Source organism: Phoca vitulina, unplaced genomic scaffold (genome assembly GCF_004348235.1).
Source record: "Phoca vitulina isolate PV1807 unplaced genomic scaffold, GSC_HSeal_1.0 scaffold65, whole genome shotgun sequence".
NCBI lineage: Eukaryota > Metazoa > Chordata > Mammalia > Carnivora > Phocidae > Phoca > Phoca vitulina.
In genome coordinates, this window is record NW_022589768.1 from 973,941 (window position 1) to 988,155 (window position 14,215).

A 14,215-nucleotide genomic window follows, 5' to 3' on the forward strand; every position below is an offset into this window, starting at 1 on the left:
CCACAAGAGGACAGTATAGAAACACCAGTGAAGCTCTGTTTTGCTTTAAGGGTCCGGCTGGTATAAACCAGTCTGCTTCCAAGCAGGGAGAAATGGGTCTCTGCAGAGAAACTCGGTTGACGGGCATTATTCAGGGCTCTTCAGTGTATCCCAGAATATCAGAGGATATAAGGGTCGTTGAACAACGTCTTGGCTGCAACTTCGTGGTTCTTCCTGAGCCAGAACCTCCCGGCTGAGTCAGCCTTGAACTCCTGACCCTGGAAAGCGCGATAAGCACGTTTGTGTTTGCAGACTGCTGAATCGGGGATTAATGTGTTAGGCGGTAGTAGGTGACCGATGCACCGGGCATGCCGTCAGCAATGAGCCCGCTGTGCAGGTGCTGCTGAGTACAGAGGAAGTCGTTTTTCTAGGTTTTCCCTCATTAAGTGTGATCATTTTTCTCTATCTCAATTTGACCTAACTTGGAAGTGACATCATTCATTCATTCATTTTTCAGTAAGTGCAACTGCTGGGAAGAATGACGTCAGTAAGAAAAGCCAACCATTCATTCATGCCCCTGCTCACTACTTCATGCACCCGTGGATTCATCGAGGTCGGGGCTGGAGGCAGGGCAGGGCCTGCTGGGTGGAGGGCCAGAGAACCTGATTGGAGCAGGTGGCTCCTGGGCTGAGGCTGGGAAACCAGTGGGGAAGGAAGAGAGTGGGAGGGAGCAAAGGCACAGGGGTGTCCTGCAGGCTGAGTGCTCCGGAAGCCAGGACTCCGGCTGCCCCGACCATAGGAGGGGAGAGGGATGGGTGTGCGAGCGGCAGTGGGGATGAGGGGGACAGCGAGGGCCAGCAGGGAGTGGGGCTTCATCCTCGGAGGGATTTTAGGGGCAGGCTTTGGGAAGTCCGCTGGCTGCCCCACAGAGAGGCTGGTGGAGGAGAGAGACGTGAGCAGAGTGGTAGCTTCCAGGCCCAGGAGGCTGGAGAAGCAGAGTGCACGGGCGCTTGGTCGCTCGCTCCCTCATCCTGGGCCGCCGGGGAAGGTCCTGCCTGACCTGAGCAGGGCTCATCCCCACGCAGGCAGAAGGTACCTTTCTTTCTCAGAGATGAGCAACCAAAGGCAGGAACTCCTGATCCATGCTGGGGGTTGTCAACAGGGAGGGGCTTTGCCCCTCAGGGGACATTTTGGCAAGGTCTAGTGGGTGGGGGTCCCAGGATGCTGCTGAACATCCGACGGGGTGCAGGACGGCTCCCACGGCAAATCCGTGGACGACCCAGGATGCCGGGGGTGCCTAGGTTGAGAAGCCCTGGTCTATCCAAAGATACAATGAGATAAAAAGGAAGGAAACCCGGAAAAACACATTGAAAATGGAAAACGCCAAAAATGTTGGCAAGGGGCAGATAAAAATTATGGCCAAATATGTCATTATCAATTAAAAAATAATGAAGCAATTGCCTTTATAAAAGAAGAGTTTGAAGCAGAGATACAAGTGATAAAGAGCTAACCGCATCTATCTGACAAAGGTAAATGGGCTAAACTCATCTATTTGAAGACAAAGCGTTGGCTCACAAAGCAAACATCTCCTACAGTTTACATTGTAGACAACATGTGCAAGATGTCGCATGCTGGAAACACAGTGGAACAAAGTTACCCCGCAAACTTGAGAATAGAAGGGTTGCCAGAGGTGTACCATGTCAATGAAAAACAGGAAAATAAAGTGATGGCCCCAAGTTCAAGATCAGAAAAAGTTAATCTTTGCTTCCTACTTTATGCCGAACAATTTCCAGAAAGATGAAAAATTTAAACATTAAAAAGAAAAAAATTAAAATAAGCTTTGCCTGGTGGGTGGGTGGGGGCGATCCTTCTAAGCATGACACAAGGGGCGCCTGGGTGGCTCAGTCGTTGAGCGTCTGCCTTCGGCTCAAGTCATGATCCCAGGGTCCTGGGATCGAGCCCCGCGTCGGGCTCCCTGCTCGGTGGGAAGCCTGCTTCTCCCTCTGCCACTCCCCCTGCTGTGTTCCCTCTCTCGCTGTCTCTCTCTCTGTCAAATAAATAAAATCTTAAAACAACAACAACAACAATAAAAAAAACATGACACAATATCCAGGAGAGATAAATGAGTCTGACTACACAGGATTTTAGGTTATTGCATGGTGAAACCTGCACGCACACATGCTATAAACAAAACCAAAGACAAGATTGGGGAAGACTCATGTTGCAACTCACAAGGAAAAAGTCCAGTCGTCCCAATTAAGTAGTCGATTCGCTAACCACTTAACTGAACGTCTGCTAGGTGCTGGGCACTGCTAAGCACTGGGGAGATAATAATGAATAGACAGAGTTCCTGTCCTGGCGAGACTTACATTCTATGGAACAGTCAAAATAGACAGATAACCCAGTAAATGGTGTGATGTTAGGTCGTGACAGTGCTGTGAAGACAGACAACACTGGGGTAGAGACAGAGACAGAGTCAGAAAGGTATTAGTGAGATCGGGGTATGGATGGGCTCACTCATGAGGTGGTGTTTGAGGAGGAATCTTCCAGCTGGAAGGAAAAGCAAGTGCAAAGGCCCTGAGGTGGGAATTTTCAGGGCATGTTCGGGGAACATCAGGAATATAAGAATAGGTGTGGCAGTGAGCAACGGGGCTAGTGGTAAGAAATGAATTTTGAGAGGTAGCCATGGGCCAGCTCATGTAGAGTTTCTGGACTGTGGTAAGACTATGTACTTAATTTTATGCCAAGTTGACATGGGAAGCCAGCAGAGAGATAGGATGGCCAAATTGTTTTTTTAAAGTTTTGCTTTTTTAATGTTTTTATTTTGAAATGATTATAAATTCACAGGAAGTTTCAAAAGTACTACAGAACACCTATGAGAATAGCCAAATCCAGAACCCTGACGACACCAGACGCTGGTGAGGACGTGGAGCGTCAGGAACACTCGTTCATGGCTGTTGGGAATGCAACGTGGTGCGGCCACCTGGAAGACAGGGTGGCGCTTTCCTACAGAAATACACACACCATCCAGCATCTTCCCTCCTTGGCGTTTACCCAAAGGAGTTGAAAACTTATGTCCACACAAAACCCGGCACACAAACTTTATTCACAATTGCCAAAACTGGGGAGCAGCCAAGATGCCCTTCACGGGCATGGAGAGAAAACTCTAGTGCATCCAGACGGTGGACTATCAGTCAGCACCAAAAGGAGATGAGCCAGGAGACCTTAAAACCGTATTACCAGGTGAGAGCAGCTATTCTGAAAAGGCTGTGTATTGTATGATTGCAACCATAGGACGTTCTGGGAAAGGCAAAACCAGAAATAATAAAATGACAAGTGGTTGCCGGGCTGGGAAGAGATGAACAGGCAGGACATGGAGGATTTTTAGGGCAGTGGAAATAGGATAATGATGGATGTAGGCCGTTCAATGTTTATCTAAACTCATAGAACATACAGCACCAAGAGCGAACCCTGAGGGAAAATGTGGATTTGGGGTGATACTAAGTGTCAGTGTAGGTTCATCCTGGGTAGAAATGTAATCATTCTGGTGAGTGATTTGTGACGTGGACGCCATGCGTGTGTAGAGGTGGAGGGTCTGGGGGAAATCTCTGGATTTCCCTCTCAGTTGGGTTGTGAACCTAAAATTGCACTAAAAAAAAGGCTAAAAATATAGTTTTAGGATAGATCTGGTATCCCCTTTGCTCAGTTTCTGCCGATCGTCACGTCCCGGGTAATTACAGGAGAGTTTCAAAACCGGGCGTTGACGTCGGCGCCGTGTGAGCAGCCCCAGCCCATCCTGTCGCACACGCGGGTGCATGGAACCACCACCACCACCTGGACCCGGAACTGTTCCCTCACCACGAAGACCTCCCCCCGTCCCCCCACCATCCGTAACCCCCAGCAGCCACTTGCCCGTTCTCCATCTCTGTGATCGTGTCATTTTGAAGATGTATCAATGGGATCGTGCAGTTTGTTGAGATTGGCTGTTTTCACTCAGCAGAATGCGCTTGAGGCGCAGCGAGGTTGGCAGGTGCCTCTACTGGTGCTTCCGTCTGATTCTGTGTAGTAAGGGCCCCGTGGCGCGTGTGTCCTGCGGTTTAACGGTTCACACACGGACAGACATTGGGCTTGTTTCCAATGTTGGGCTTTTTCCAACAGAACTGCAGTGAACATTCCCATTCAGGTGGGATTACATTCCAAGGGGTCCCTCTGGTTGTGCTGTGGGTGGATGCGGGGGTGGGGGGCTGAGGCCACCATAGTGGTCCAGGCAGAGGTGGCAGTGGCCTCAGCAGGGGTGAGGGTGGAGGGTCGGGCTCTTGGGTTGGAGGCACCAAAGGAGGAGAGGAGGAGTCAAGGACAACTTCACGACTTTGAACGACTGGGTGCAAAGTGGTCCCAGTTACTGAGGTGGGCTTGCCCGTGGGAAGGAGAGTTTTCGGGCGGGAGGTGGTGGGGGCAGACCCCGGGTCTGGGGTCCCGTGAGCTACCGAGGGAGCTGTCGACTTGACAGTGGTGCCAGGTGGCAGTCAGGCCGGAGGGGCCTGCAGGACTCGCATACATGTAGACGACCGTGTGCCAACGCGGGCCCTCGTGGGCGAGTGTGGATAGAGAAGTCTGCATCCTCCAGCCCTCCAGCTCCCAGGGCCAGCTGCAGCGAGAGGGACACCCCCAGAGAAGTGGCAGATCCATGACAGGCGCAGTTTTAGGATTGGTGGTCAATTCAGTATCTGCTTATTGAAAAGATGGAAAAAAATCTGTAATCACTAGGGCTTCACAATAGATTCTCTTCTCTTCCCCTGAAAAAAATACTTCATAAAGTGAAATGGGAAAATTGATTTAAAAAAACCCCTCTTTGGCACAGACTGTTGGTTCCCCCCACCCCGGAACAATCAGTAAACTTCCCCTAGACCTGGCTTCACCCCCATTCCCAGACTCTCCAGAGGGCACCCCCGGAAGGCCGGCGTTCCCCTCGTGCTCTGATCCCTGGCGAACAGTCCGGCCTTGATGCTCACCCACTGTGAATCTACGGCCGTTTTTCAGGAGATGAATGCTGCCCGGCGCCGGAATGTAGGGTGTCCTGCGGTCAATCCCAAATCAATACGGTCTCAGATGCAGCCACGCTGGGGAACACTTAAGACATTTACTACTGGGTCACATTCCTTTCAAGAACTGATTTTTTTTCTGCACTCAAGCCCTCCAAAGAAAAGAAAAGAAAAGTCATGATTTTAAGAGAAACAAAATAATCTTTGTCACTGAGATGATTCTCGATGTGGAAAACCCATGGTAATTAACTAAAAGTCTATTAGGACTAATAAGAACAAAGAGGCTGTTTAAAAATGTATACAAAATCAGTATCTTCTTACAAACTAAGGATAGCTGGTTAGAAAACTTAATGGTAAAAAAAAATCCCAATTGCTGTAACAACAAAAAATTGTATCTATTCTACCACTAGAGAAAAAAGCTTTTTAAAACGTGCAGGAACTTTATGAAGAGAACAACTTTCTTGAGAGCCAAAAAGAAGGATATAAAACATGGTCCAGAGTGTGGTCCCAGTTGGGGTTCAAAGTGCACACATACACATTTTTTTTGCAGAGACAGAAGTCCAGAAAGAATATCCTCAAGACAGCACCAAGTTTTGTTCCTCGATGGCAGATCACGTGTGATTTGCAGATTTTGTGTTGTGTTTTGCTCATCTACGTTTTCTACTCTTTATAAAGTTTCTGCTCTTTATAAAGTGAACATGTTATTGTGTAATAGAAGAAAATCTAAAAAAGGAAGAAACAAGATCGCTACCTTCAGCAAAGCCCGATAATTCCACTGTCTCATTTTGCCGGCCCCCAAATCCACGTGTTGTCACCTGCTTCTTCGGCCTCTCAGCGAGAAGCCAGTGACCCCGGCTTTCCTGTGGATCCTCGCCTGGACGATCACGAATCCGATTTGGAAGCATGTGTTTGGGATCCCAGAGATGGTGGGCAGCCCCTCCGTTTCCCCTGCACAAGCCTGAAGTGACAGCGAAGAACCCAACTTGCAGGAAAAGGACTTCCTGTGGACAGCTGGGGCGTGTTTTCTGAAATTTCAAGGATTGGGGCTCATAGCTGCTCAGACAGTAGGAATGTGTGAAACTCTTCGTTGGCCTGATACAAAGGCCCCAGTGTTGCCGTTCATTTCTGTCCAGAAAATGAAAGTCAGGGTTTGGTTGTTCTTGGTTGGAGCAGGGTGGGGGAGGGGGAGGGGACAGGGAGAGCGAGTGGGAGAGAGATGACCAGAAGACCCCATCCCCTGACCAGCAGCCTCCTCGAGGACACTGACTACAGCTAGATAGAGCCCAGGGAAGATTTCTGCACAGCGGGCAAGCCCAGGACATGCCCGTCCCCCTCCCACCCGATGCCTGAGCGTGACCCCCCCCCACGGAAGCCCGGACAGCCCATGGTAGGCCCTCGGCCTTTGCTAAGAGTGAGCCAACTGGACTCTTGGCCTCTTACTCCTGCTTCACATTCCCTGGAAAACCATTCCAGTGACAGGAAGAGAAAAGAAAGGAAAGGAGCACGCAAGAGGGGGCCTTGCCGTGCAGGTGCGGGGAGCCCCAGGCCCATCCCGCTGCCCGCCGCAGGGAGCAGGATGGAGGCGGAGAAACCCCGTGCGGTGTCACCCTGCCGGGGCCAGAGCTCCAAGTGTCAGCAGGCTCTGTAGCTTCATTTTTGGCATATTCTGCTCTCTTTGGGAAGGACCTCTGCTGGGGTAGAGAGACATTGCATAAGCACCCTCCACGAGTTATCTTTCCAAAGGCTATGATGGATCCGCCGTGGGGGGGGGGCGGGATGGTGTGGCTTCCTTTGCCACCCCTGTCCCTGGGCCTGCGTCCCTACCTGGTCTCAGTGGTGCGGGAAGTAAGCCTCTGCCAGTATCCTGTTGCCGAGCGCCCCAGATCCTCTGAAATGAGCTGCGATCTTGGATCAATCAAGTCAACAATGTGCACGAGACCAGGAAGTCAGCTGTGACTTCAGAGCCCACCCGGTGGGACAATTCAGCTACCCCGCAACACCGCGGCTCACTGGGTACGGTGATGGCTGCCCGAAGGGCCCTATGGACGTATTTCCAAATCCGGAGGTGGTGGGGGTGGCCAGCACCGGTGGTCCGGTCGGAGGGTCCCCTGCAGCCCAGGATCCAGGTGGGGGGTAGGTGGCCAGCCCGGCTGGAGACATGAATGCCACGCCAGCTTATGCCAGCCAGAAAGAAGGTTCTGAGAGTCCCAGAAAACCAGTCCGCCATCAAAAGCAGGACTCCAGTCCCCAGGGGTGCTGGCAGTTCAGACCCGCCGCAACCGGTTTCCTGTCTGCTGGACCTCTCCAGCGTCCGACACTGGCCTGGAAGCACACTTGGAGCCCTGCCGAAGGTGCGGCTGGTGTGAGAGCAGGAGAGGAGACGGCGTCATCGCCCCGTGGTCTGCGGCTGGCTCAGGGTCTGGGGCGGGGGCACCGGCCCCTACGTGCCATCCAGGAGAGTCCGCTTCAGCGAGCGGCCTTGCCCCTCACCTGCCCGGCTCGTCCTCCCCTTCCCTGAGCCCGTCCTTTACTTGCCCAGCTGTGGTTTTCAGGATGGCATCTGCTGCCCACATCACAGCTGGGTTTTTTTACGAATTCACTGAGTGTTTGAGAAAATGCAATTTACTTTTTACATTTTAAGTGTGAGGTTTAAGTCTTCTCAGCCCGCTCTTCCTCATTGTCGGGAGCGGTGGCCTTCATGGAACATTCTGGTGACCCGTTTGCTCGTCCCTAGCACGTCCCCAAGCTGGAGACAGCCTGAGTATCCACCGCTGAGTTAAATAAGGTAGGATATGGCCACACCGTGCATTTCCGTGTAGACGTCTCGGACGAGGGCGTCTATACGGCTGACAGGTGGCCAAACCTGTGTCCAGACTAAAGAAAAGCAAACTGCAGAGCAGAACGTGTCCTCTGAGCCCCGTTGTATGAAAACTACGTGTACACATTTATAAACACACACAACCCCGCTCTGTGTATGTTTGCGTATGTATGAAATGTCTGAGAGGAGGCAGCCCCTATTGGTGGGGACCCCGGCAGGGAGGTCGATGTTCCGTGTTACACACTTCCACACTTGAAAAAAATAACAAGTACGTTATTAGTTTTAGAATTTAACACATTTTTTAAGCAAAAAACAAAAAAACAAAAAAACAAAACATGCTCTTCTTGAACTCACGTCCTTGTCTGTCCTTGTCCTCGGGGTCCTGCTGTCTGTGAAGGTGCCCTCAGCCCCTCCCAGGGGGCTGTCGCACCGGGCAGTTACGGTCCCCTTGATGTCCAAGGCAGTTGGAAGGACACTGGCCTGGACATCAGGAACCGTGGGATCCACTTCTGAATGATTGCAGAGCATTGCAGAAAGCCCTTCTGCTTTCTGAGCCTTAGCTTCCCCATCTGGGGAATGGGTGTGTTGGCCTGTCTGTGGGGTCACTGAGGTTGCTTCATGCTGTCATACCCCAGGATTCTGTCTTTGACTGTCCTCTTTGAAAATTTTGCATCCATGTCTTTCTTCTAATATTTTATTAGAGCCCTCGTCCCAGCTTCCACAGAAGCACAGGTTCGCTTATTAACCATACAGCAGACCCCCAAGGGATCAGACCCTGAAGGGTGCCTGTTTCTGTGGACGGGGTGGGGGGAAGACTGGGGTGTGGGGGGACCCCCGGGGGAACAGGCCTGCCCTCTGTCCTCCACCACAGGCCCAGGGCACGGGCCTGTGGGTCTGGGCTCCCTGTGAACAGCCAGGAGAGGCGGCGTGGCCTGATGGACAGGGGCCGGGGCTAGAAGCCACAACGAGTGGGTGGGACGCTCATTTCGTCCCTTCCAAGCACAAACCTTTAGGTGTGTCCCTCTGTTTCTGGGGTAATAGGGACCAGACCTACAGGATGTGAACAGGCAAACGACCCGCAGATAGGGGGGTGGGGGCTGGAATCCATCTTTCATGACCGCCACCTGTGGGATTCAGCTTCAAGGTCAGGAGGTCAAGGACAAAGTCATCCCCAGCTGGGCCCAGAAGGAGATCGTGGGTCTACCCCAGAGCCTCTGACCACTGCCCCCCCGATATTTCTATCAGTGGGAGATACATTACTTGCAAAGACCCCAACATTGACTTCTCTCTGCCATACCAAGAAGGTAGCCCCATGCAGCCTCCCCTGGGTGGAGGGGCTAGGTCTGTGAGTGGGGCCGCTCGTTCTCATGCTGGCTCCCCTAGCAGGGGTGGCAGAGGGAGGGTCTCCCCTGTGCACACGCGCCTGGCCCCTCTGTGCCCCTCCACGGGTGAGGACAGTGCAGGGGACTGTGTGCCTCGTCACACGGGCTTGTGTGGTTTCCCCAACAGAACCCGTGCCTTACACTCATCCCAGGGTCAGGTTCTCCACGAGTGCACCCTCGTCCCGCAGACTTCCTCCACTCCAGAGCAGGCGTGGCAGCCCGACATGCAGAATGGACTCAGTGCTCGAGTGATTAGCCTCTTCTGTGCACAGGGACCATGCTTGCTGAAAGCCGTGAGCAGTTCTTGGTCCTCGAGAAGGAAATAGGGAGCATCTTCATGAATATTAATGATATCTAGTAACGAGCAAATGACATTATTGCTTTCATTTCTGTGTTTGTCACAAAGAGGACAAAAATAAAACCTTCCATGTTGTCAGGTCCCTAGACAAATAATTTGGTCCAGGTGGCTGAGAGGGGGATTTTAATATTGCGATATGTCTAGGGGAAAAGACCCCTCATCGGTCCTCAACTTCCCAGGATTATCCTACGGTTCTGGAGTTCTTTACCTTGTTCTGAATGATAAGCCCAAATACCAAACATTCAAAAATAAAATATGCAAATAGAGAGAGAGCCAGACCCGACTGTCACCTGTTACCCTGGGAGGGGCATGGGGGCATCCGCATTTTGGAATCCGTCAATGACCGTGACAGAGCAGGGTCGGCGCTGATGTTGGGGACAGTGACCAGCAGAAACGTGGTGGTGGCATGGGAGGGTCTGCCCTGGTGTGAGCGGTGGCAGGAGGCCTAAGACAGGAACGCCCAGCCAGGCACCCAGTGTCGGTCCGCTAACAGCAGCCGCCGTGAAGGGGGCTCTGGAGGACACACGATGTTCCAGGAGAGCTGGTGTCAGGCTCCACCTTCATCCCCCGGGCTTCTGGGTCCCGGAGCTGCCAACCTTCCCCGGGGGGAGGACATAGCTGGAGACCTAGAGGCATCTCTCACCAAGTGGGTCTCGCCTGGCACCTGGCAGAGTCCTATAGGATGCAGGTGCTGAAACAGGGCTAGGCAGGAGGTCCCACAGCTGAATTAGTGAAGTGGAAATTTGGCACTCAGATGGCGAGGACAGAGGAGACACGCGGAAACATGGTGAGGTGGAGGACCATCCCGGCGAGTTACAGCCACCCTGGTAACGCGGAGACAGCAGGCCGGCCAGTCAGCCACCTGGTTCCCATCCGGTGCTCGTCGGGTGTCCCGGGCTGGGTCTGATAGCTGGTCACCGTGCCCCCACTGGCGGCAGGCCGGAGACCACCAGGCACTCCCCTGGGGTTGGCCAGCTCCATTAGCACCTGTCTCGGGGCAGGGATGGCAACGCGGGCGTCTCAGCAAGACGGTGTTGGAGAGAACCCACGGCAGGGACTGGGCTTGTGGCAGGTGGTTCTGGGGAGAGTCTAAGGGGCTTTCTCTGGGGTGGATGCTGCCAGGAAGCGGGGTAATTCCGTGATGGGGGTGTGTTAACAAGTCTGATCTGGGAGGAGAGCACGTGAGGCCACAACCGTCCCAGGTAACGGTGTCGGCCAGCATGAGGGGTGGCCGGGCAGTCTGTGGCTTGGGCCGTGCTCAGGGTTGGTCCGTGTTCACACCTGCTCACGGAGTGGCCTTGCTTTTGTCCTGCCCCAGCCTGGCCCAGGTGAGCGGCCTTGTCTGATGTGGGTGTTCTGTGAATGGCTCGTGTTCACGGGCAAGCTGTGAGTGCCAGGCCCGCGTGCCACGTCAGGAGCTCCTGCTCTCCTTCTCTAAAGGAAGGGAGAGGCCCCCGCCTCCGCCCTCTCTCTCCCTGCATCTGAAGTCACGTCCGGCAGGTGGCAACAGCTGCTGGCAGGCTCAGCAGGGTGGCGTCTGGCTCCCAGGCTCCTGGGCTCCCCCGGCTTCCAAGGGAGCGCACATTCCTGGCATTCTGCAATGACCAAGCTGTCTTGGGGGCTCCACCAGCCTCACTGCTCTGGCGGGTTTGGGGGGGGACTCCCTTTGCCCCTGCAACCCTTCTCACACCCCGATTTCTCTTTATAACCCGCCCTGCTATTCGATGTCAAATGCATGCCTCTGCGTTTGTGACCTCGTTCATGACGGAATTTAATAATCAAGGCAGTGTGTTTCGGGTCGAGGCCGCGGATCTGGAGGAACCCATAGGCATCCTCTGGGGTTGGTCCAGCCTGTGGCTCATGCGGCACTGCGCAGGCCGCCATCCTCACGAGCATCTCCCTGTGCGCTTGGCTGGGCGTGGACACGTCAGCTCCGCTCCTTTGGGCTTCTCATGCACCCCCTGAATGTGCGTGCAGCCCCCCACTGATCAGAGCTCAGTCACAGGGATGGGAGAGGCGTCTGACCCCCCGAGAGAGGCAGATGGACTGTTAATGGTTAGGTGGTAATCAGATTTAAGCAATATCCGCTGGGCTCTCTCAAAGCCACCTTATCTTTTACTCTAAAACAGTGGAGACTGTGTCTTTTAATTTGCCAAGTTGGCCCTACTTCCAGAAAACCAAACACGCCAAAATGTGTGTCCTTAAAGGGATCAGTTAGGCTGCATGTTTCACCACTGAGCTCCCCGGGTAGGGTCCGAAGATGGGACGATGTGTACAAACGCATTTTACATCCGAATCTTGGGACTGCAGCGTGTCCCGCAGATCCATATGAAATGCCGTCTGTTGGTGATAGTTGGGGACTGGGGGCTTTCAGGGTGACGCTGAGATGTGGAGGAGATGCCGCATCGGGGCCCCAAGTGGGGAAGGGAGCCATGGGGAACGGATGGCTTACTGGCCCCGAGGGAAAGGGGCAGCGGGTGGGGTAGAGAATCTGTGTTACAGCTGCCATTGAGTGTGGGGCACAGACATGTTGAATTGAATGATGTTCTCTTCCTGTCCTGGGAGCTTTTCCCTCCCCTCCAGAGCCCCATCCACACCCCAGCACTCCTGTCCCTTCCCTCCCCGTCCCTGCCTCCGGGATTTTATCTTCACTTCCAGCTGGGTGACGAGAGCTCAGTAGAATCCTTCCGAATCCCCTGTTCTCATCAGTGCCCCGGCTGTACCCATGACGTGTGCCGTTTCGAGTGAAATTGCCGGGTGAGTCTGAACAAGGAGCTTTCTTCAGGTTTGTCTGATCCGTTTGAAAGGACACATCCACCCTTTCTTGATTCCTTCATCTGGGATTTTCAGGACCCAGCTCCGGGCCAGCCGTGGACCCATAAAGGAGTGGGGGATGGCGGAGAATGGAGCCCACCTGTTGCCCACGTTCCATCTGCACACAAGCTCGCACCAGACATTCCCTGGCTACACAAGGAATGTGTGTTTTGTAAACACCACTAATCAGGCAGAAAAGACCAGTCCTGGGCTGTTTTCTCTTTTATCCATAGATTCTCCCAGTAAAGAGGGGGAAAGGGTTGCATTTTCAATGAGATTGTACCAGTCTGGGAGCATTGTCAAGAACCTTCCATCAAGGCATCTTAAATCTCTTCGGTTTCCCTCTTGGGCTATTTTCTTTGGCTGTTCAGTTGTCCTCAACTGCAAAAGGTTATAAATACGGTTTAATGTGAGCAACCCTATCTTCCAGTGAATTTAGCACGCCTCCCCATGATACTTAATCATCCGTCCCTCTCATTGCTGCAAATGGACACAAGATGAAGTGCCCGCATGAGGACAAAGTCGGCTCCCAGAGCCACGGCAGGCGGCCTTCAGCTGTGCTCCCGCGGGTTCCGTGGGCTCTGCGGTTGGTTTGAGGCCTTTCCTGCCTAAAGCAAGAATCTGTTGGGCAGCTAGACAATGCATCAGGGTTAGGTGGATCCAGTTAAAGATTCCCACAGGGAAAACAGAGTCAGAGCAAGGTGGGGATTGCTGAGATGCAAATGCATGCTTTGTTGTCTCCGACCTCTTTCTGCTGCGCACCTGCCCAATCCCCTGCCTGATTAACAAGGGTCTGGGGGCTCAAAAGGATGAAATACCTCAGTGTGAAACAGGAATCCATCAAAATCCTTGAGGAGAACACAGGCAGCAACCTCTTCGACCTCAGCCGCAGCAACTTCTTCCTAGAATCATCGCCAAAGGCAAGGGAAGCAAGGGCAAAAATGAACTATCAGGACTTCATCAAGATAAAAAGCTTCTGCATAGCAAAGAAAACAGTCAACAAAACCAAGAGACAACCGACAGAATGGGAGAAGATATTTGCAAATGACATCAGACAAAGAACTTAAACTCAATACCTAAAAAAACAAAGAATCCAGTCAAGAAATGGGCAGAAGACATGAACAGACATTTCTGCAAAGAAGACATTCAAATGGCCAACAGACACATGAAAAAGTGCTCAACATCACTCAGCATCAGGGAAATCCAAATCAAAACCTCAATGAGATACCACCTCACACCAGTCAGAATGGCTAAAATTAACAAGTCAGGAAACGACAGATGTTGGCAGGGATGTGGAGAAAGAGGAACCCTCCTACACTGTTGGTGGGAATGCAAGCTGGTGCAGCCACTCTGGAAAACAGTATGGAGGTTCCTCAAAAAGTTAAATATAGAGCTACCCTACGACCCAGCAATTGCACTACTGGGTATTTACCCCAAAGATAAAAATGTAGTGATCCGAAGGGGCACATGCACCCCAATGTTTATAGCAGCAATGTCCACAATAACCAAACTGTGGAAAGAGCCAAGATGTCCATCGACAGATGAATGGATAAAGAAGATGTGGTATATATATACAATGGAATATTATGCAGCCATCAGAAAAATGAAATCTTGTCAATTGCAATGACATGGATGGAACTAGAGGGTATTATGCTAAGCAAAATAAGTCAGTCAGAGAAAGACAAGTATCATATGATCTCACTGATATGTGGAATTTGAGAAACAAGGCAGAGGATCATAGGAGAAGGGAGGGAAAGATGAAATAAGACGAAACCAGAGAGGGAGACAAACCATAAGAGACTCTTTTTTTTTTTTTTTTTTT

General features: G+C 52.3%; 1 protein-coding gene across 3 annotated transcripts in view; it reads left to right on the top strand.

Moving 5' to 3' along the window:
- Positions 1-14,215, top strand: part of TMED3 (transmembrane p24 trafficking protein 3) — a 37,194-nt gene that overhangs the window by 13,799 nt on the left and 9,180 nt on the right. Inside the window, exon 3 of one of the 3 annotated variants that reach the window (XR_004297858.1) lies at positions 2,827-3,222. The exons of 1 other annotated variant lie outside the window; for it this stretch is intronic. Coding sequence is in view for 1 of the 2 variants with exons in the window: in XM_032392029.1 (XP_032247920.1) it covers positions 2,827-2,901 (75 nt within the window). In the remaining variant the exon portion in view is untranslated. Of the gene's footprint in view, positions 1-2,826; positions 3,747-14,215 lie in introns of those variants that run through there. One more of the 3 variants, XM_032392029.1, reaches the window with a different exon arrangement.